Source organism: Podarcis pityusensis (assembly GCF_964106645.2).
Source record: "Podarcis pityusensis genome assembly, chromosome: 13".
Classification (NCBI taxonomy): domain Eukaryota; kingdom Metazoa; phylum Chordata; class Lepidosauria; order Squamata; family Lacertidae; genus Podarcis; species Podarcis pityusensis.
Genome location: NC_138038.1, coordinates 38,677,373 through 38,700,742, shown reverse-complemented (window position 1 = coordinate 38,700,742; position 23,370 = coordinate 38,677,373). Strand labels below are relative to the sequence as shown.

The 23,370-nt window shown below is 46.4% G+C and overlaps 2 protein-coding genes across 3 annotated transcripts; one reads left to right on the top strand and one right to left on the bottom strand.

Moving 5' to 3' along the window:
* Window positions 1–140: 140 nt before the first annotated feature.
* INO80E (INO80 complex subunit E) lies at window positions 141–12,622 on the bottom strand. 2 transcript variants are annotated; one of them, XM_080977930.1, is made up of 7 exons: window positions 12,159–12,612; window positions 8,557–8,627; window positions 7,821–7,873; window positions 6,827–6,902; window positions 5,290–5,407; window positions 3,366–3,494; window positions 141–2,478 (listed from the first exon to the last, which is right to left on the bottom strand). In XM_080977930.1, the coding sequence occupies exons 1-7, from the start codon at window positions 12,414–12,416 to the stop codon at window positions 2,275–2,277; spliced, it is 909 nt and encodes a 302-aa protein (XP_080834056.1). In that variant the 5' UTR covers window positions 12,417–12,612; the 3' UTR covers window positions 141–2,274. The 2 variants fall into 2 exon arrangements, with proteins under 2 accessions (XP_080834056.1, XP_080834057.1); XM_080977931.1 differs by lacking the exon at window positions 3,366–3,494 and having other exon boundaries at window positions 12,159–12,622.
* A 154-nt stretch (window positions 12,623–12,776) lies between these two features.
* On the top strand, window positions 12,777–22,163 carry HIRIP3 (HIRA interacting protein 3). The gene is made up of 7 exons (XM_080977884.1): window positions 12,777–12,981; window positions 14,619–14,739; window positions 14,897–15,050; window positions 17,342–18,783; window positions 19,518–19,692; window positions 20,543–20,641; window positions 21,375–22,163. The coding sequence occupies exons 1-7, from the start codon at window positions 12,905–12,907 to the stop codon at window positions 21,515–21,517; spliced, it is 2,211 nt and encodes a 736-aa protein (XP_080834010.1). The 5' UTR covers window positions 12,777–12,904; the 3' UTR covers window positions 21,518–22,163.
* The last annotated feature ends 1,207 nt before the right edge of the window (window positions 22,164–23,370 follow it).

Genomic DNA, 23,370 nt, shown 5'->3' with positions numbered 1-23,370 from the left:
AGTTCATAGCATTTAACCAGCTTGCAAATCACATTATCCTGGGGGACACTATTAGGCGTTTTGCTGAAACCAAGATCATTGCATTCACAGTCGTTCTTCAATCCACTAAACTACGAACTTGATTTTATATTTCTCTCCCCCTCCCTCCCTCCCTCACACTCACACACAGTATATATAGACACACATTTATTCTTTGTAATCCATGCAGGCTTCTGCTAACCATTGCATTGCTATCAAGGTGCTTGCAAACTGACTCCCTTGAAATCTATTCTAGTTATCTTCCCTAGCACTGAAGTCAGATAGACTCATTTCACAGATCCTCCTTTTCAAGATCTGGAACAATTGCCTTCAGCCCTGTGGCACTTCACCTGTTCTCCGGGATCTCCCAAAGATGATTAAGACAGAAGTTATGAGAGTACACCAGTGAGTTCCTTTTAGTACCCTCTAGGATGCAATTCATCTGGTCCTTGAGGCGAAGTAATTTCAGGTAGTGAGGCTTTTCCTGATGAAATTTCTTAGCAGCTCTGGCCACACTACTCATGTGCTGACTATGCTACTTATGGAAGATGGAACACAATTCCCCTGGGGGGGGGGAGACAAGAGGCAAAAGAGCAACTGAGCAATCCAGCCTTCTGTGCCACCTGTTAATATTTCACCATCCTTACTGAGAAACAGGCCTAGTGTCCTTCCTCTTCCTCCAAACACACCTTTTTATTGTTCTTGGTAGCACTCGCCAGCCTCAGCTTATTCTGATCTTCTGCTTTCCCAGCAAGTCTGGACTACACAATCCTAGAGGCCTGCCCTTCCATCCTTCCATCCATTTCTTATACAATACATGCCTTTTTAAAATCTTCAGCTCATTAGGCTTTTCTACAGCTGCTCTGGCTTTAAGGGGGAAAAGGTCCCATTTTCCTCTCTCACTAGCTTGTTTGAGATGGCTCCCGTTTTCTTCTCTCATTGGAATAGTGCCTTTAGTAACTTCTCCTTTCGGGATTTATCCTGGTCAATGCTGCAAATTCTGATGGAGAGTCATGGGAACAGGCAGTGGGCATAAGCCAGGGAGACTTATGTGTCCATGACACACTTCCAGGCATGACCTGGCCATACTTTTAGACAGGATAGGGAGGCCTGCCACAAGCAACTGCACTTGTGGTACCATTAAGGGCAGCACATTGTCATGTATTTAACTTAATATTCTTTTAGTAACATATTTGGGGGGCCCATTTGACCTTTCCACATCGGGCACAAAACCATCTGTATCCATCTCAGCTAGACACACTTATTTCCCCGTCAAACATTTCAGTTGTTCATCAGAAGACATTCAGTACCCAAGTGACACACCCATTTGTGGGTAAAATGTGAATCAGCTCTTAGAAAGGCAGAGTCTTCCATCTATCCTTTTGAGCAAATGTTTGCAGCTAGGCAAACATTTGGCATTTGCCCTTACCTTAAAACTCCTGTCACCCAGGCATGAATCATGACATTTTTTGTCCAGTTTCTAAAGATTACTGTGTGTGCGCGCACTTATATTTGTAACGACAGGATGGTTTCTTGTATACATCCTACTACCACTATAAAATATCTGTAGCAAAAATAATAATAAAAACATTGCAACAAGTAGCAAAATTTGGGTGCTTACTAGAAACCATCTAGTAAAATATATATATTTTAAACACTGGTGATCTTTCTATTTTATGTAAAACAATCCCCAAGTGGGTTTTGAAGGATAAACTTCTCCACAAAAAAATTTCATAAGCAGATTGACTTCAAATGTTTACATGTGCAGCGAAAACCTCTCCTAGTCCTTAAAAACGTTCACTTTTTTCTCCCCTCAGGAGATTTCCAGCACTTTTTCAGAGTTCCCTGCCTTTAAAGGGATTTTTTCTTTTGTAGCTAAAAAAAAAGAAAAGAAGATTCTTCCCACCTCGTAAAGGGATGCACTTTTTCACAAAGATTTTTCTTAATCAATACAGTTTGTAGATGAAGGTACATGTCTGAAGAGAATCAAGAAACCTCTGGCCTCAGCAGGAGGCAACTTCTTCTAAGGGCTCATGGGGTTTAGGAGAAGAGGGAAGTTTGGGGTGGGGGTTTGGGGGAGGGTATGTGTAGAAACGGCAACTGGAATTTTTTATATATATAAAAAATCCCATTTATTGACTGGTTTGCATGTTTTTGGAGTCTGTAAACAAAAAAAATAAAAATTGTGGGGCGCAATCCCCACGCACACCACTGCGAGGCCTGTGTCCTTTGAGCAGAGAGAGCCGCTTGCCACTGTCACTCGGGAATGTCGATTACCAATTCATCGTCACCATCCAGGGGGTCTTCGCCACTTCCCTCCCCGGTGTCACTGAACATCTGGTGGGGCACTGTACTGAGGATGGTGGGTGGCGGCAGCTTGGGGGTCCCGCGGGGCGAAGGAAAGGGCAACCCCACCACCACAGATGAACAGTCAGAGTGGGAGGTGGGGGGCAGCGGGAGCTGCAGTGGGGAAAAGAACAAGAAATTGTGGGTGGGAGAGTGAGCCAGGCAGAGCCAAACCTCCTCCTGCATTGCATTCTCTAGTCCCACACAGAAAGGAGCAGCATGTTGCCCACCCCCGTATGAAATGGCAGAATTTTGCGGAAATTTCCTTCCACACAGAGTAACACTGTACTTATTTTAGCCTGCCCAAGCCCATAACACTTGACCTCTCTTCTAGAACTTTCCAGGCTTGCTACCGAGAGCTTAGCGTTTATCCAGGATGTGTAAGGACAGGATGAGCGAGCCTTCCAATAATTTACAGGGTGGGTCTGCAATGTTGTACGTAGCACTAAGACCCATCCAAGAGAACCTCCTCTTTCTACCATGCCCCACATAATTTTCTTCTTAAAATGCCTCTGTGTTTTTTGGCTAAAAAGGTGCCGTATTGATGGGTTCAAACAATCCCCCAGAACAAACAAAAATTGTTCTGTGAGGAAAAGTTTAATTTTCCAGCGGCTCGCTCAGAAGAAGCCTCCACAATTCCCAGGGTTCCCTGGAGAGAAGCCATGATACCACAGAGGTTCAAAATGAGTTTTAAGTTTGCAGTGTAGTTGCAGCTTCATTGCTGTTCTGTTATTATGCCCTACTGTGTTCAATGAGAATAATTCAATCTACATGTGCATAGAAAACATCACAATGTGTATGTGTGTATATATAGAGAGAGAAACACACCCAAAATTATATTCTATTCTCCCCACCCCCAAATTATATTGCAATACAGTACAGCAATATGAGCCCCAAATTTAATTCAGTCCCCTACATTCAGACTTCAACCTGTCCACTTAGTGGATTGCAGACACCCTCTGCCCTCCCCCACCCCACCCCCGACACAATCTAGATGGTACCTTGAGCTTGCGGGGCCTTTGGGGCCGCCTGGCAGAGCGGGTGGCGTTGGCTTCAGGTTGGGGGGCCCCAGGCTCAGGCTCTAGTGCCAGGTAGTCAGAGGGGAAGGGAGCATAGGGGGGTGAGGCCAGCTGGGTGGGAAAGGGGTGGAGGCAGGGTGGGGAGATGGAATAAGAAATCAAAGTATGAATGATGAGCATGCAAGCCCCAGAAAGGGGTTCCGAGTAAGAAGCCACACACATATAATTTGAGAAATCTATGCCTGTAAGCTTGAGCTGGTCAAACATCACCACCGACCGTCTTAAGATCAGACCAGAAGGCCACCCAATCCAGCCCCCTCCCAGCAACTCATGTTCAGAGGTTGCGTGCCTCTGAAATTGCAGGTTCTACATAGCCGTAACAGCTAAGTAGCTTTTGGCAGACCTCTCCCCATCTGCAGATTTGTCTAAACTTTTCTGAAAGCCACCTGAGCTAGTTGCCATCGCACCCCAGCGGCAGCCGACTCCATAAGCAATTGCACGTTTTGTGAAGTAATATTTTCTTTGGTCGATGCTGGATCTCCTCTCCATCATTTTTACTGGGTGAGCCCAAGTTGTAGTATTATGAAAGGGGAGGGGAAAGTCTCTCTCCACCTTCTCCACACCACGTGTCATTTTATAAATCTCTTACCACAGCCTTCCCTATATTGGTGCCTGCTGGAAGTTTCAGATGACAAGTCCCATCAGCCCCAGACTTACTTCAAAATAAGCATGCCTTAGGATTGCTTGGTTAGTCACCTCCCTCCACCCCCCCAAAGGCATAAAATTTTAGCCCTTCCTTGGTAGAGGAGGGGTTCCAGTTTCTTGATTGTTTTCGCTGCCCTTTTCAAGCAAACGTCAAGCCTTTGTTGAAATGTGCCTTGTCCTCTTTGCGGGGACCAGATGTACATACAAAACGTGACTGACTACCCAAACACATAGGTCAGACCCAAAACTGCATTATTATACAAGGTGTAGGTAACTAAACATCGCCCCCCCCCCCGCATACCAGTATGATGAACTCACTTCTCCCAACGTATTATGCTATCTCTGGCCAAGGCAGAGAGAGGCTCCATTTCATGTCTATATAGCATGTTAGCAACCACAAATAAATGCTGTAATAGAAAATAATGAAGCGAAATGGAGGTGGTATGGAAAGGAGAGGGTGAGGAACAGCCTTGGGCATATCCAATGTCAGTTCTGTCCTTGAAGTCAGGGAAGCCATTTTGAGAGAGAGGCCCAGGGTACTTGTGGCCATAATGAGAAATGGTTATCCTACCAAACTCAGCAGCAATACCAAAGACGCCAGAGTGACCATTTTGAATGCTGGCCAAGAATCTTGGCCAGAGTGGGCAATGGCATTCAAGCGTCTGTCAGCGCAGCCACGGTGGATAGTACACAAGACGAGCGCCTTAGTTTTGTCTTGGCCTAGGAAAGTAATGGGAACTTCATTGCCACTCTAATCCCTGACAGCATTGCCTCATCTCTATGGTAGGCCATGTTGAAGGTCAGGTTAGCTCAACTAAAACCTAGCCAAGCCATCTCTGACGTTTGAGAAGGACCTTATCCAAGGCCATATTTACCCCACACATTTAAAGCTCTAGGATGACACTTGGAATAGTCATGGCTTCTTCCCCCAAAGAATTCTGGGAGTTTTGTTAAGGGTGCCGAGAGTTCTTAGGGAGCCCCCTATTCCCCACTCAAAGCTACAATTCCCAGGGTGGTTTAACAGTCAATCGCTTTTCCCAGGGATCTCTATCCCTCTCTCTCAGTGCTTTAAACCTACAGGAAGAAGGTGGCCCAAGTCTTTCCCTAGTTCATAGCATTTGAAGGCAATGCCTGCAAGGTTTGATTTGAGCAGCCCTATACTACCCAGTCCTTTTACCCAGACAGAAATGGAGTTACTTACAGAGGTCAAGTATGGAGATGGCGTCCCTGAAGCCGGGAGCCCAAAGCCGGAAGTTGGCTGGAGGGAAAGGCCTGAAGACGAAGGGGATGAAGCGCTGCCAAGCTGTGGACTTTGTTTTCTGTGGGTAGAAGGAGAAAGGAGTTGCCACGCGGATGAAAAGTTGCCACGAGCGCAAGCCACAAGGCCAGAGCACCTACGGGCATGGCTTGCGCATGGTGCCAAAGAAATCATACTCTCAGTTTACACGTCACACATCTACCCTGTACACGCCTATCATTACTCAATTACTCAATTACAATTGGATTTACATCCCACCTTTCCCTTTAAAGAAGCCCAGGGTGTCAAAATAGTGAGTACTTTTTTGTATTCTAAAAAATATAATAAAATTCAGAGTTGCCAGGAGCAGTGTCTTTCAGCTATCAAATGTTCAGATAAAATTTCTCCTGGAAGTCAATACTGAGGGAGGGAGACACACCTGACCAGAGAGGGTGTTTCACAGACTGGGAATGGCCGCTGGAAAGACCCATCACGGGTCAACACCAACCAGGCAGCCCCCAGTGGCAGCACCACCACCACCAAGGCTCTATCTGCTGATCATGTCTGTTCCCCACTTGTACTGGGAGGAACCAAGACAGAAATAAATATTGGTTTGGTTTGGTTTGTTACGTATTTTGTGTTCTCATTTTGCATTTTTATGCTGTAAACCTCCCTGCAATCCTTGGATGGAGGATGGTATATAAATAAAATAAATAAACTTTAAAAAAACAAAAGCCATAATAGCTGGCTCAGGGTTCAGTCCAACCTTGGGATTATGGCTTGTTTTGCTCCAAAAAAACCTACCACCAGTAAGCCAAGAACAACAAAACTTGGCTTGACCATGGTTTAGTTGGAAGCGAAGAAAACTACAGTCCACGGTTCAGGAATAACACAAAGCCAGGAATCACTGTTTATGTTTCCTCCAAGCATGTCTGGGGTAGGGGAAGGCAGGGGTGATTTGCTCATGCGCCGTAATATGTGGTTTATGGCTTACTGTGGCATGCAATGGACGATCAGCAAAACAGACATCTTTGCTTCCTGTAAAGATCACCCCCTAGCATATACAGTGGTACCACAGGTTACAGATGCTTCAGGTTACAGACTCTGCTAACCCAGAAATAGTACTTTGGGTTAAGAACTTTGCTTCAGGATGAGAACAGAAATTGTGCAGCAGCGGCGCAGCAGCAGTAGTGGGAGGCCCCATTAGCTAAAGTGGTGCCTCAGGATAAGAACAGTTTCAGGTTAAGAACGGACCTCCAGAACGAATTAAGTTCTTAACCCGAGGTACCACTGTACATAAAAATGGTCCTGCAAGGTCATGTAGGAAAACAACATATGGTCTTTTTTGCTTCCTAAAAAGGGATAACATTTTGAAAACTGGCTGAACTTGGCCAAGCAGAAGGATTCTGCCCATTGGGGAAGCCCACAGGATATATCATCCCATGGTTGGTGGCAATGATCGTGGACACTGATCCTCACCCTTCATCTTGGAGACACTCACCTCTTTAGGGACTGTGGCTCTGTCCCCTTGGGGACCTCCCCATCACTATTGTCAGAGGAGGCTGTTGCCTCCGAGTCTGAAATGAAAAATTAGTTTCAGTCAGATCTGAATACCAGCGTTCAGCTGAGAAACTCAAGTACCTAACATAAAAGGTAAAGGTAAAGGTACCCCTGCCTGTACGGGCCAGTCTTGACAGACTCTAGGGTTGTGCGCTCATCTCACTCTAGAGGCCAGGAGCCAGCGCTGTCCGCAGACACTTCCGGGTCACGTGGCCAGCATGACGAAGCTGCTCTGGCGAACCGGCACCAGAGCAGCACACGGAAACGCCGTTTACCTTCCCGCTAGAAAGCGGTACCTATTTATCTACTTGCACTTAAGGGTGCTTTTGAACTGCTAGGTGGGCAGGAGCTGGGACCGAACAACGGGAGCTCACCCTGCCGCGGGGATTTGAACCGCCGACCATGCGATCGGCAAGTCCTAGGCACTGAGGTTTTACTCACAGCACCACCCGCGTCCCTAAGTACCTAACATACATGGGAGTAATTTTATCCATACAACACTCTTGCGAGGCAGGTTAGGCCGAGAGACATTTGGGCAAGATTATCCCATAATCTTCAAGGCCGAGTGGTGGATTTGAACTCGTGTCTTCCCAGCCTAAACTCATGCTGCTTCACTGCACTGATTCATGTAACCATCTCCTAGCGCAAGAGCTCTTGCCCCAGATCTTCCTCATTTTGGGCCTCAAACTGCAGACATTTAGGATTAAGCTATAATGTCCTTTCAAATGACTTTTAGCTACCAGTCTTTCTATCACCACATTTATTGAATTATACACTACCATGACACTGCTTTGCTATTTTGGACAAGGCTGTTACTGCTGCTGTGGAAACAACATTTCATTTTCTTCCACTTCTTTGCACATGTCCAAGACAGTGTGGGTGGGCTACCCTCCCCAAAGCACACAACCAGAAGAAAGTCGTGAGCCTTGAATTACCTGATGATTCTTCATCCACGTTCTCATACTGGAGCAGGCGATCAAGCAGAAAACTGGAAACAGGAAACGATCAGGAGGAGAGGAAGTCACAAACTCAAATGCAACACTTAATTTCTAAGCAGAAAATGTCTGAGGCCAACACTCTGCCACCTGCCTCCGAAGCCCTGCTCTTCAAACCCAAGTGCACAGAGATTGCGCCAGAAAATTCAGTAGCAGAAGAAAGGCACTCTGCACGTACACTGAGGCACTTTTCTCTATTTTTAGTGCTCAAAGTCTCAAATACTGCTCTGGTATTGAAAACAAAGTCTGCATCTCAATGCTAGACATCTTTGACATAAACTAAGTCCTGCTGCCACTTCAGATATCCTGTTCCTGCTCCCTCCCCACCATTTACGGAACAGTCACCTTTTCAAGGCAAGGCTCGCATGCAACATTAATAGCAGCTTTTCAGGCAGAAACCAAACAGGTGCAGTTTTCCCTATCATGAGATGCATTGAGGTCTACTGATTTTCCCCTGTCACATAGCTTTTAAGGACCCAGGAACCCTGCGAAAAAAAGATGGCAACCCTATCTATTATTTATTTGGTTGTAGAATTGATATCCCACCCTTCATCACTAAAAGATTTCATTTCTCCTGCACCAGGCCCATAAGCATCTCTCAGTTTCAGCTCCACAACCTCCCCCATCATCTCCCCATTCTGCACCCTCTCTGCCCTTCTCTATCGCATCAGCTCACCTTTTATCCCGTGAAACTTTTAAAAGTTTCCTTTGCGCTTTTCTCAGTTCTTCCTGGAAACATTCTTGTTCCTGAGAAATAACAAGAGAGACCATGCAAGTCAGAAGGAGACTTTAAAACAATATTAATATTACGGTTTTATTCATATGGAACAAAAATTATTTTGTTGTGAATGGATGTAAAGGTGGGAAAATATAATTTGTTAAAATTTTTGTTTTGGAATTTAATCTTAGAGAGGAAGCTGGGAAAGGGGGAGAGATTCCACCCCCCTCCACCTGAAATTAGAAATGGTAGAAGAAAAAATTCCAGGGTTGAAACAAACCAGCAAGGTCGTAAGTCAAAAGAATATACTGTAAAATATTAATTTTATGATTTGATTTCAGAATTTAAAAGAGAATTGTGCGAGATAAAGCAAAATGTTGAAAAACAGCTTCTCAAATCCGGGAAAATACTAATTTACTTTCAGAGGCTGTGGGACAACTTAAAGAGGTGAACATACAAACCACTGAGGTGGGAAAGGTTGAGGTGGTAGGCTCGAGGAAAAGGGAAAGTAAAGGTGATCCACAGTAAAAATGGCACCTCGTGTGAATTGATCTGGGAAGATTTTACTTTGATGGAGACAAAACAGAAAGGAAGGGGAAAAGGTATGAGAGGCTACTATATGTGGTGGCAATGTAAAGTTATTAAGAAGGCCTGGGAGGTAACATATAAAGATCTGAAGAGAATGTTGAAAATGACCTTTGTTTAAAAAAATAGAAGCTATGATTCTGAAAGGTACAGGACTTAATGGATTTACTGGGCAAAAGACTTTGTTCCTGCACCTGAGAGTGGATGCCAGGCCAAGACCAGCCCAACCCCATAGAAGAAAGAAGCCACCGCCAAAGAAGATTGGTAAAATAAATTAGTGAACTATGCAGGACATATTAGACAACTTGAAACCCAAAGGACATTGGTTTTCTCTTTTTTCTTTTTTAAATAAGGGAAATGTTTAAAGCATAACCTTGTAAGTTTTGTGGATAGGCTTTTACATTAGTTGAACTTTTAAAAGTCACTTGTAATAAGATGAATAAGGTTTAAAAATTGAATTGTTAAGAATATAAGATTTTAAGGACGTGCTTGAATAAGAGTAAAATAATGGAACCAGGAGGGTAAGTAGAGGGAAGTCTATTAAGATTATGGTCTAAATTTTTGAATGTGAATATTATTGTTTTTTTATTTTGGTTGTTTTTGGAAAATTAATAAAATGTTATCAAAAAAGAAAAGAATGCCAACCCGTTAGTCAGCCATTCTGGAATTAATAGCAGGACAACAAAGTGTAATTTTTGCAAGCTCTTGTAATAACTAAGAGACTTATATTTTGAACCTGAAAGGATAAATACCCACCATCTATTATGGAATGGTTCAAAGACCCTAAAACTCTTGCTACATTTGAACATACTTTTTAGAAATGCAAATCTCGCTTGGATATCTTTATGGACAGCATATATTGAGCTATAAGTCTAAACTAAAATGTATTGACAGTTACTGTATCATTAATGTGAACTGACAGTGTTTTTCTTTTTCTTTCCTTTTTCAAACTATCAAATCACTTAATCAAATAATATTTATATACCAGAGGGAAGGGGTGCTTTTTGAATTTCTACCAAAGGGTCAGCTCTGCTCCCAAAAATCATCACGTTTCACACTAGTCTTATATTCCTTTGTTTCACAGAGATTCCTTGCTGTTCTGCTGGTTTTAAAATGCCTTCACTGAAGGACCAGGTGCGCAGCCTGGGCGTCATTTTGGACTCACAGCTGTCCATGGAGGCACAGGTCAATTCTGTGTCCAGGGCGGCTGTCTACCAGCTCCATCTGGTACGCCGGCTGAGACCCTACCTGCCCGCAGACTGTCTTGCCAGAGTGGTGCATTGCTCTAGTTATCTTCCGCTTGGACTACTGCAATGCGCTCTACGTGGGGCTACCTTTGAAGGTGACCCGGAAACTGCAATTAATCCAGAATGCAGCAGCTAGACTGGTGACTAGGAGTGGCCAGCGGGACTATATAACACCGGTCCTGAGAGATCTGCATTGGCTTCCAGTACGTTTCTAAGCACAATTCAAAGTATTGGTGCTAACCTTTAAAGCCCTAAATGGCCTCGGTCCTGTATACCTGAAGGAGCATCTCCGCCCCCATCGTTCAGCCCAGACACTAAGATCCAGCGCTGAGGACCTTCTGGCGGTTCCCTCATTGTGAGAAGTGAGGTTACAGGGAACCAGACAGAGGGCCTTCTTGGTAGTGGCGCCCGCCCTGTGGAACACCCTCCCATCAGATGTCAGGGAAATAAGCAGCTATCCTATTTTTAAAAGACATCTGAAGGCAGCCCTGTTTAGGGAAGTTTTTAATTTTTTATTTTATTTTATTTATACCCCGCCCTCCCTGGCCAAGACCGGGCTCAGGGCGGCTAACATCAAGTAAAAAAACCATTGATTAAAATACAACTTAAAGTGCAGCCCAGTGGAAGCCCAGATCAAAAACTGTTTGGGGGAGAAAACGTCAAATCTTCACCAAGGCCAACCCTCCAGACTGGTCCTACATGGGCCAGAAAAAAGCCAGGGAAGTCCCCAAATAGGGGTTCCATCACAGAAGGAAAAGGCCCTGCCGAAAGAAATCAAATCCCGCAGGGCCCTGGTCTCATGAGACAGTGTTCCACCAGGCTGGAGGCCTGGTTGAAGGTAATCTGACTTCCTTAGGGCCCGGGACCTCTAGAGTATTGCTATTTATGGACCTTAAGGTCCTCTGCGGGGCATACCAGGAGAGGCAGTCCTGTAAGTATGAGGGTCCTAGGCTGTATTGTTTTTAAGTCGATTGGGAGCCGCCAGAGTGGCTGGGGAAACTCAGCCAGATGGGCGGGGTATAAATAATAAATTATTATTATTATCATTATTATTATTATTCCTTAAATGTACTGTACTGTAAATGTTTTAACTGTGGTGAGCTGCTCTCCAGACTGACGAGCAGGATATTAAATGGCTATAAGAAAGCTCTTCTCACACATTTATCTTTTTTTTAATGCTCAGACAATAACCCTGCAAAGTAGGTTAGCACTGTAAGCTCCCACATATTGCTCACTCTTAACCTACAGCTGCCTATCACAGAGCTCATAGTAAAGATAATCCCCAGAAAAGCCCCCCAAACCTAGCACACACCCCTCCACGTCACACTAGGTTTCGAAAGATGTGTTTTTTCAGGGAACAAACCCCACTGAAATAAACCCCGCTCTCAGCTCCCTTACAAGTGAGCAGGCTACTCGTATCTACCCTATAAAAACAAAAGCGCGGGTTGATTCAACAGATCTTAACCCGGGGCGCCCCACGTGCTATCCTCCCCCCCCCCACGAGAACAGGATGTCCACAATGTTTTGGACACATGGAATCGGAAACATGTTGACCCAGCATAACCTGCCCACCCTCGACTCCCACCCCGTTTCTCACTTAGCCTTAACTCGCTCCGCCTGCAAAGGTAAATATTGCCCCCTCCTTCCAAAATAATATGACCTGCTCCCCCAGAAGTCCTTCCCTCCAGTGCCTCCCCTCTCCCCACCGCCCCCCCCCCAGCTCCTCACATAGATCAGGAACTTCAGTCTCCTCTTCAAGGCCCTGTAGCGCCTTTTGTAGCCCCCGCTGCCAGGATCAGGCTCTCCCGCCCCGTTCATGCCCACCTGGGGGAGCAACGGGAGGCAGGAACTGAGACTGGGGTGAGAGAGAGCGCGCGGGGGGGAGCGGGGGGAGGTTACAGTGGAAGAACTACATTTCCCGGTATGCTCCGGGAAGAAACCAGCAAAGCGGATGGGCAGGAGGAGCGGGACTACGACTCCCGGCATGCCTCGCGGCGGGGAGGCTCTTTCCACAACAACAACCCCCAATTTATTTATTTATTTATTATTATCTGGAGTCCCTATTATTCAGACACGTCATGGGAGCTTTTGAGAGGCCCAAACTCAGGGAATTAAACAAAGGGCAGCGCTTCGTAATATAAAGACAACGTTTCCCCCATTGGACGCGCGTTGGTTTGTCACACCCGGAAGTACCCGCTGCCGCCCCGTTGCTACGGGCACGTACGCGTTGCTAGGACTACGTTTCCCCTCAGGCCCGGCGACGCCGTCGAATCCGCTCCCATTGGCTCATTTGCTAACCCTCGCGAACCACGCCTCCCGTGCCTTGCGTCGCTCCCTTATTTCTCCACCCGCCGCCGTGATAGGCTCTTCTGGTTGCTGCTGCTGCGGTCGCTGTTCCTCGGAACTACACTTCCCAGTAGGCCTTGCGGGGAGAAGGACCACTTCAGCTCGGAGGAGCCCGTTGGCGGGAAAGGATGGCAGCGGATCCCGCGGAGTTGCAGAGGATGGAAGCCTTCGTCAGGGCTCTTTTCCAGGAAAAGCCCGACCTCAGGTGAGAGTCCGGAGCTGCGCAAGGCTTCCGGCTGAAGGGGCGCCTGCAAGGCTGAACCCGAAGCCGGGCCCGGCGGCCTTTGGCCCTGCTTTTCCCGCTCGGGACTATGGAAGACTGGGGTGCCCCCTGAGCATTTGCAGAGTGCGTTTGCCTCGCCGCTGAAATAAACCGCACAGCCGGCCGCTTTCGCGTCGGGGAAGGCGGTGGGGGAAAGGCGCTTCCTCGGGAATGGGTGTGATGCGAGGAAAGATTGAATCGCTGAGCGCACACCTGCTGGCACCTTTTGCCATGAAGATCTGGCCTCCCTTGGAGGAGAAGGTCGTGGTCAGTCGCTGGCCGGGGGTGGGTGGGTGGGTGGGTGTCCAGGATATCCCTCTGACCTGGTAAGGACGATGGATCCTGAATCTCTTTTACAAACTTATACCGATTGATACACAGGTGCTCTAATCTTAACAGAAAATATCTTAACAGATACATGCCAGACCAGTTTTCCAGGGAGAGGTAAGCCCCCCACATGCCAAGCAATTTTATCTGTTAGCAGGATTTACAGGTGAACTATTTTGGGGGAGGTATTCTCCCTCATCTCCTTCCTTCTACTGCAGAGAAATAGTTGAGGTCATTTAAGAGACTCGAAATGGCTTTAGAATTGCTCGCTACATCTTTTCAGAATATGGTTTATATACCTATGTATGTGCATCCACCCTGTGTATTTTGAATATTTATTGTTTTGCCATCTTAGAGTTGGGGGGGGGGGGGCGAGTACACACATAGAGTGGTGCTGTGGTCTAAACCACTGAGCCTCTTGAGCTTGCCAATCAAAAGGTTGGCAGTTCGAACCCCCGCAACCTGGTGAGCTCCCGTTGTCCGGTCCCTGCTCCTGCCAACCTAGCAGTTTGAAAGCACACCAGTGCAAGTAGATAAATAGGTACTGCTGAGGCGGGAAGGTACATGGTGTTTCCTTGCGCTCTGGCTCCTGTCACGGTGTTCTGTGGGCAAACGCTGGGTCCCTCAGCCTGAAAAGCAAGATGAGCGCCGCAATTCAATAGTCGCCTTTGATTGGACTTAACTGTCCAGGGGTCCTTTACCTTTTTACCTTTTACACACATAGGCCAGTTCTCAGGTAACAAGCCCAATGTCTAGGATGAGGGAGCCCACAGACACCAGCTGTGACAATTTTGCTCAAGTATTTTAAGTACATGGTGCATCTGTCTCCCATTGGGAGGTTGTGGACATGAACTGTGCATTGCCTGCTCCCATTTAAGCCTGCCCGTATGTTGTATTTATCAAGCACTTGCTATGTGGCAACACACAAGAGGGTCCCTCAGGACTGGCAGATCAATAATGGAATGCCCTCCTTTCTTAGATATAACAGGTGCCTACGCTGTTGGGCTTTTAGTACCAAATAAAAATGTGTTTATTTGCCCCAGATTTCGGTTAATCCGTTCATTGGTGCTGGAGATGGGCATGCTTGTCTTGCTGGTTCTTTGTGACTTGGTGGCTGTTGATATGTTATTATTGTATTGTTTTTATATGCGTTGGAACTGGAGATGGAACTTGAACTGGAAATGAAATTAACAGTGAATGTGTGGCTATTCAACAAAAGCCTCATTCCTCACCATTATTGCTGTTTCTTGCAGCACCCTCACGAATGCTATAATCCGGAAGAAATATCTCCTCCATGCCGGGCGGGAGAGTATGGCTGAAGAGCAAAAGGAGCAACTCAGGCAGCTGGTGGAAGTAGAGTTGAACCGGATGGAGGTGCGGGCAATGTTAGTGGGCAAAGGGCAGGGCAGGGCAGCACTTTCGCTGGGAGAGCCAGCTGGAGGAGAAGAAAGGTGTGCTGTGCCGCCAGAGACAGTGAAAGGGGTCCAAATAGTTAAAGCTGGAAACTTTTCATTTTGATGTCATTCTACAGGAGGATGATTCCATGAATGCCGTAGAGTTCATGGCAAAATTCAAGACTCACATCAAATCCATGATCCAGAAGCGACCTCGCTGCAACTCTGATACCCCTGGCGAGGAGTTAGAAATCCACGAGCTCAAGAAGCAGCGAACTGGAAGCATACCAGGTACATGACAAGATTGCAAAATGCTGTCCTGTATGCAAATGCTCCCTGGCATAGTCTTGGTCTCTCGCTTGTGGAAGGGTCTTTCTTAAGGTTGGTTTTCACAATTATTTGTAAATGGCAGGCTGACAGTTTTTTTGAGAAAGATGACTTTTCCCACCTGTTTACTATTCTTTCCTTGTGATATGCAGCTGCAGGGGAGTATCTGAGACTCTTGGAGCATGAGTGTGTGTGTGTGTGTGTGTGTGTGTGAGTTCTGTGCATAGTGGTCAGCCTTCCCTTTTTTTGTGGGAAATTCCCTTATTCCAGCACAGTTTCCTGCTGCTATCCCGGATTGTTAGATATCCCGTAGACTGTCCCCGGGACAGGTGAGGCTGCTGATCCCTTATTTTCAAATCTTAAAGTTGACAGCTATGGTTCTGTGATTGTTTAAAGCAATTGCACAGTCCATGAGGAAGTGCTGCTTCTTGCCTGTCCAGTATGCACTGCTTTCAGTTTGCTTGGATGACCTTGCTTTCTGGCAGGAAATTGCTGGGAACTTCCTCTGCAGGCCATGCAGTCCAGATAACGGGCTGATAGCAGCACATAATTGAAATCAGCTTCTCTCATTTTAAAAATCCACTTTGTTTTGTCTTTTATCCCACACTGAGGCCCTTCCATCCATCACTGATGGGTTGCTTAGCTTCAGCCAGATTCCTGCATCATAGAATTGTAGAGTTGGAAGGATTCTGTTAGTTATGTTGAGAATTACCTTAATGGAGATCTGTGTCAGCTGCATTTTTATGTAAAGGGCTTTCACAGAAAGCATGTGGTTACCTCCTTTACAGGCTCTCTGCCACTTTCAGAACACAATTTTAAATATATAAAAGAATGAAAAAGCTATATGCCCATGGAACATTAGCATGTCTCTTAATTATCAAAATGCAGAGAGTTTTTCATCTAAGGGGAAACATTCATTCCTGTTTTCTGAACACACATTACCTCTGCCACTGTCAGCTTTCTCCTCATTGGGTAGATCCCTGTCCTGGCTTGAGCCTAAAAGCAGGCCTCGCGGGGAGGAGGAGGCGGCCATAAGGGAAGCACCACATCTTCTGAGTATAGATGATGGTGGCCTGAGGTGGTGGAACATCTCTGGAATATTTGCCTGGAACTCATCTTGGCACTACTACAGTGCCATGTCATACCCACTGTGCACTGGTGCAAAGTTGATTGTTTAGTGGGACGGCACCTGCGCTTTGGAACTCCCTGCCTCTTGAAATCAGGCCGACGTCTTCACTGTATCCTTTTTGGCACCTGCTAAAAACATTCTTTTTTTAGACAAGCTTACTCAGATGCTTGGAAAGCTGAGGTAATTTTGATCTGTTTTAGTATTTTAACTCTTGTACGTTTTAAGGTAGGGCTGTGAACCTACTTTATTGTTTTATCTTTATTGTTTTATCTTTGTTTTTTACAATCAAGTAGTGTATAAATTTTATGAAATAAATAAAAAATACTAAGTCTCTAAACACTTTTAATAAACACTTATCCTTTAAAAAAAGTAATGTTACTATTTTTCCTTTATTTATGGTATTTCAGGTTTGTAGTTCTTCTCTCACCAGCAGAAAATAGGACAGTGGGATATTGTTATGCTCCACTTTCTTGAAGGCAGTAAAAACACCATCCTTCTCGGAGGCTTCTAAGTTGCCCCTCTGCAAGCAGCAATTTGTTTTTTCTGCCCTTGCTTGAAGCAGGCCAGTTTAATCACTGGTGTTCTTCGGGCCTTTAGCTGCTGTTTTCTTGTGAGTGCAGTTACTTTGTGTGTGTTTGGTTTGCCCTTTTTTGAGGGTTTTTTTCCTCAGCAGGTTGTTTTTTGTTTGTTATTAGATGGATTTTTGACCTCTGATCACCGTAATGATTCCTACTTGCTTTCCTCTGTGGCGTTTTCTCTCCTCCGCCGTTTGCTAAATTAATTCTACTGAGTCGGCAAATAAAATTGTGTTTTTTATTCTTTGCTTTTTAAAAAAAATTCGAACAAATGTTAAAAAGAAACAGGGTGGGAAAGAATTTGAATTAAAGTCGGACAAGGGTATATTCCTCATAGTGAGTTGCTATGCGTTACAGGGCTATGCTATTATGGAGGGGGCACACGTGACCCTATTGGCTCCACCACCAGCAGTTGCGACAACATTGGGGATGCCTGGTCGCCTGCGGACAGTTGTTAACTTGCCACAGGTGACCAGGCAAATTTCCAGCCAGGTAGACTGATTAATGCCCCTTCTCAATATCTGTCATGTTGCTCACTTTTTATCTTCCAGAAGTCAGTTCTGATGATAAAGATTCTGGGATTGATTCCAAGAAGATACCACTCCGTTGTGACCCTAAGCATGTTGGAGCTGGGAAATCTTCTAGCTGCTCCGACCAACGAGATTCCGGAGCCGAAGGACAGGCTGGCGGATCTGAGAGTGATGGGCAAAGTGCAAAGAAGAGAACGAGGGAACGACCCCAGAGGGGGAAAGGTAGCAAACCAAACAGGGAGCAGCAGAGCAGGAGACAGAGAGAACAATCAGGGAGTGAGTCGAAGGAGACAACAGAAGAGGAACAGAGTGACCTTGAAGAGATCAGAAAACATAAGGCAGCAAAAGGCCAAAGAATCGAATCAGAGAGTGACTCTGAACAAGAGCTGAGCAACTACAAGACCCAGAAAAAGAAAGGGTTTGGCAAAGAACAGAAGCTCACTGAGACAGTGGGCAAAGGAAAGAACAGAAATATGGATGAGCAAGGGAGAAAAATGGAAGAAGAGTCGGAAGAGGACATGGAGTTGCCCAAGGCAAGAAAAATGTGCAAGGGGGGAAGAATTGATGGAAGTGAGAGTGAAGAGGAGATGAAGGGCAGTGGCGGCAAAAAGGCTCAGAACAGGCCAAGACGAAGATGTTTGAAGGCTCAAGAGGAGAGGGAGAGTGAGGATGAATCAGAGAGCGATTCAGAGGATGAGCAGCCCAGCAGGCAAAACAAGATGAGGAGAAATAGTAAACGAAGCAGGGAAAGTATGAGGGCAGAGGAGCTGGAGAGGGATTCAGACAGTGCCGGAGGCAAAAGTTGGGCAAAGAAGGAAATGCACAAGGCAGCTAGGAGGACAAATGAGAAATGGAGCCATAACTCAGAGAGCGATTCTGAAGACGATGGGGAGTTCAAGAGGCAGGCCAGCAAAGGAATGAAAAAGACACAGAAGAGGAAGGAACTGGAGCAGGGAAAGCATAAGCCTCCCAAGCAAAGCACAAGCAGGGAAGAATCAGAAAGCGAGAGAAATGAGCGTAAGAGCTCAGAGCAAAAAAGAAAAGGGACCAAGAAGCCCAGCAGTAGCGAAGATGAATCATGCAGTGAGACAGAGGAGATGGAAAGGGGCAAAAGCAAATCCAAGATGTCTGACGGGAGCAGTGACGAATCAGAGGATGGGTCGGAAGAGTGGGAAAGTGGAAAGTTGAGAAAGAAAAGAGAGCTTAAAAAGAAGGGCAAGAGTGTGTCTGGGAGTGAATATAGCTCAGAGGAAGAGTCGCTGAGAAAGGAAGGAGAGAAGTCCCAGGGAAAGCATACCATCGCTGAAAAAGATCTGGAGACGGATTCAGAGGACAGTGGAAGTGAATTGGTGGGAAGGAAAAAAGGCCTGCAGAAGACTGGGATGCAGAAGCCCCAAAGGAGGGAAGCGAGTTCAAGCTCAGGAGATGAAGATGACCCCCGTTCTTCCAAACGCAAAGGAAAGGTAAGGAGATCTTTGCTTGGCAATGCCAAACATTAATAGCTCTGTACAATTGCGGGCACAGTTTGTCCTCTCCCTCCCTCCCCCACCAGCATGTTAAGATATTCCCAAGATTGATATTTACTCAAGTCTTTTGTGTTCTGGGTGGCAGTTCCAGCACCATAATGTGCTGGTCAGTGTATATTCAGCCTGGCCATGGAGTGTAGTCTGGCACGAGCTTTTGTTCTCAAAAGTAACCTGAATCATTGTGCGAATGTCAGGCACGCAGGGAGCACAGAGTTTGGGGATTAATGGCCAGTGGGTGCCCTCAGTCTAAGCAGGCTGCCCGCCTTTACTCTCTCCTTTTGCTTCTATATCGAAAATCAAATTTGTGCGTGTGTTTTAACTATGCATCCTGCCTTTCAGGATACACATCCTTCCCAGGCATTTAACTTAAGACCATAGGAACAGAGTCTCAGACCAGTGGCCCATCTATCTCATTGTTGTCTACATTGGCTGGCAGCAGCATCTGTGTGGAGAGGCTGGGGATTGAGCCTGGGAATCTTCTACGCGAAAAGCTAAGGGCCTTCCACTAGCATGCGGCACCCAAAAGGGAATGTGGCTGGAAAAGTTTCCCCTCCCTTCCAATAAGGCACAGCACGTTATTTTAAAGGAATGGCTGCCTTTTGAAAATGCAGCGGTTTTATGGACCCCGTGTCAGGTTTTGCGATCTCTTCCCTGTTCCCCACCTGCTGCAGGACAAAGAACATCACTCCAGGAAGAAAGAGGAGCACTCTTCAATCCGACGCCTGAAACGCTACATCCGGGAGTGCGGTGCCCATCGGAATTACAAGAAGCTGCTTAGCGGTTGCCACTCCCGCAAAGCTCAGTTAAAGGTGCTCAAAGAGGAGCTGGAAAACCTCGGCCTGAAGGGTAGGTGCAAGTTGGATGCTTTAGGCAGAAACTGGGAAGAGCAGGGAAAGCCTGTTTTCAAGGGAAGGAGAGAGGGAGGGAGGGAGAGGCTGGATCCAGGAACTAGGGGTCAGCAGCACTGTGTGTGCTTGCTTCCAAACCCCACATTCAGGCCAAGGAAGTTGTGGGTGCTGCAACCAGCCTGTAGGAGTTACGCACGCACAGCCCATTTTCAGAGTCAGTGGCTGATCTTGTGCGATTATGGAAAGAGCTGTTGGGAGTCCCGTGACCACACACACCGCCTTCACTACTGTAATTCCTACTTGGGGGTGCTCTGGTTCAGAAATTTAAACAGGAGTCTCTGGAGACTATCTTTTACAGCCTCAAAAGCCCGATTCTTTGCATGATCCAGAAATCCGTCAGATGAAGCTGTCTTTTAGTGTGTTGGACGACTGTTCCTTCTGGCTCAGCATTGGCTGCCAGTGACTCTCCCGCACTTTAGGCAGGGGACTTTTCCAGCCCTAACTGGCGATGCCAAGGGTTGAAGCGTGGACCTTCTGCATGCAGAGCATATGTTCTGTCACTGCACTAAAGCCCTTCTCTAGTTTCTCCCATCCATCAAGGTTTCTTTGGTTTGTGAGACTTGAAGAGAACTTGCTTTCCTCACTGCTACATCCCCACGTGAATGAAAAGCTGCCCCTGTTTGAATTTGTACCCATCAGGCTCTTTTAAAGGCACCGTATCTCAGGGAAACTACAGCAACATCTTTTTCAGAGTGTGGCTATTTTTCAGTCTTATCCTTCTGAGCACAGGGGGACGCTTGCCCACGTGTCTCACTTCTTGGCCTGTGTTTTCCCTCCCCTTTTCTCAGGGGCACCAACTCTGGCCAAGTGCAAGGCCTTGAAGCAGAAGCGGGAAGTGGCCGCCGAAATTGCTTCGCTCGATCTCTGCAACATCATCGCCACACAAGGTAAAGGTGGGAGGAGCCAAAGAGAAGGGACATGGCTAGTGGTAGATAGGAAGAAACCTGGAAACTTGAACTTCCTGATTTCTGCCTTTGTTTCGCATGTGTATTTGAGCCAACCTGCCCCACGCAGGGTGATAACCAGTTATGTCACACTCAGAGCAGGCCCACTGACATCCGTGGATTTAAGATACTAAAGCCCATTTGATTTCAGCGCTCCCACTGTGCGATTAACATTTAATATTGTGCATCGTCTGGTGGGAAAACTGGAAATCAGACGTGGGGCTTGTGATATGCTTCTTCCCAATCTTGGATATTCTACTTTTCCAACCGATTGTCGTTTACTTCCAGTCTTGTTTTTGCATCTTATTTCTGACCAAAGGATGCACGGCAACCGTTCCTTTTGGTGATCAAGTAAATACTACAGATATTCCAGTTTCGTTTTTCTTTTTCTTTTGCATGCATGCATGCGGGGGCAGGGAGGAAAAAGGGCACGGGTGTAAGAAAAATGATGGTAGAGCTCTAGGGGTTTCGTTCAGATGCAAGGGGAGTGAATACTGTAAGAGGGGAGAAGCCAAGAGGGGGTTTTGCTTGAAGGCATGTGCTTCACATCTTGTGGTTGTGAGCTCAGAGCAAGTGGGCTTGGTCCATGGAGCCCTACAAGTCTCCTTAGAGCCACAGCTGTTGCCTCTTCATGTGAAACTCTTTTCTGTCTCTCTCTGCCCTTTTATTCACACAGGCCGCCCAAGGCGTCAGAACGTCTGGAGTCTCTACAGCAAGCCTAAGCAGCTCAGCTCCCCAGAGGATTCACCTGTCCACAGTCCTATTAGGGACTGGTCCCACCTTAAAGGTGTCATCAGTTCAGATGGGGAAAGCAATTGACTCCAGGATCAGACGGAAGCGTAGGCATTCGTGGGTTGCTTGTTGCCCTAATTTTGAGGGGAAACGCAAGTTGGTCTGACCCTGACAACCAAGAGAGGGCTTCGTGATGTTTTTGGCCCATTTTACCCCACTCGACATGCACGACAAAACAAAGATAATGTCAATATTTTTGTTGCTGTTTCCCCATCACCAGCATGAAAGGCGGGACACAAATGTCTCTGCTGAGGACAAAGGTTCATCCCTTCCCAAAAATATTTGTACTCCTAAGGGAGATGGGCAGAAAGAGAGAGCACCAGTTCCTTCAAATAGTTGTATTATAGTTGAGGTATGGCCACCTTCCCCTATGACCCTTCTTTCCAAGAGTAAACAAGAACCCTAAACAAGAACACATGCAAGAGTATATTGCAAAGGAGGGGATGTGGAGCTTCATTTCCCATATGGTTTGGTGCCTTGCCTCTTTTCATATTTTGTGGCATTTCTCTTCCCTCTGGGCACCTCCTAAATGAGAACGGAATTGATTCACTTGGTTAGAGGACAGATGTGCCTTTGCAATGTGGACTACATTTAATTATGGATGTTTGTTCTGGAGATTTTACAGCTAAAATGTTTTATATTTGTTAATAAATGTTGGACTTTCTAAGTGAGACTTCGTACACGCTCCCGATAGCTCTTTTCATGAACGTATAGGCTGAGTAATTCACCATAATCCAACAGCTGGTACAGAAGCTGGATCCGTCAAAGCGTCTAAATTATTGCAGCTTTTCCTAAAAGGCCAAACTTCTAGATCTCGTAGAACCAGAGGCTCTGGCACAGGGGTCAGCAACCTTTCTCAGCCGTTGGCTGGTCCACTGTCCCTCAGACCATTTGGTGGGCCAGACTATACTTGGCGGGGTGGAGGGATGAACGAATTCCTATGCCCCACAAATAACCCAGAGATGTGTTTTAAATAAAAATACAGTGGTATCTCAGGTTACATACACTTCAGGTTACAGACTCCGCTAGCCCAGAAATAGTGCTTCAGGTTAAGAACTTTGCTTCAGGATGAGAACAGAAATCATGCTCCGGCGGCACAGCGGCAGCAGGAGGCCCCATTAGCTAAAGTGGTGCTTCAGGTTAAGGGCAGTTTCAGGTTAAGTACGGACCTCCAGAACGAATTAAGTACTTAACCCAAGGTACCACTGTACACGTTCTACTCATGTAAAAACACCAGGCAGGCCCCACAAATAACCCAGAGATGCATTTTAAATAAAAGGACACATTCTACTCATGTAAAAACACGCTGATTCCCAGACCGTCTGTGCGCCGGATTGAGAAGGCGATTGGGCCACATTCGGCCCACGGGCCTTAGGTTGCCTACCCCTGCTCTAGCATATTGGGAATGGAGCTTCTGTGGCTGCGTGGCTCTTCCCCCCGTGACATGATCCCACACTGCTGGGGAGTGCGGGTGCTGTGGGCTGCAGTGACCTCACCCATTTGGCTAGTACAGACTTGGCTTATTCACACCGATACACACACCTCTACAGTCTAGGAATCCACCACAGGGAAGTTGCTCCAGATCCTTTAACTTTGCCTCACTTGCCCAGGCTTCTCATCCTGTCACGGCAACATGTTTTGTACCGATCTCTGAATGCATACAAGAAATGGCAGTGGAGAGTTTTTTGCAATAGCTACAAAAACTTAAAAAACAGCAAGGTCCTAATAAAGTATATGGGTGTGGCATGTGCTGATGAAATACTCTGCAAGATTGGGGTTTCCTGGGACAGCATCTTTTGGTGCCTTGCGCAAAGTGAGATCGTTCATCATTCAGTCCAGTTTGGATTATTTTGAAAGGAAGCCTGCCAAAATCCCCTCTC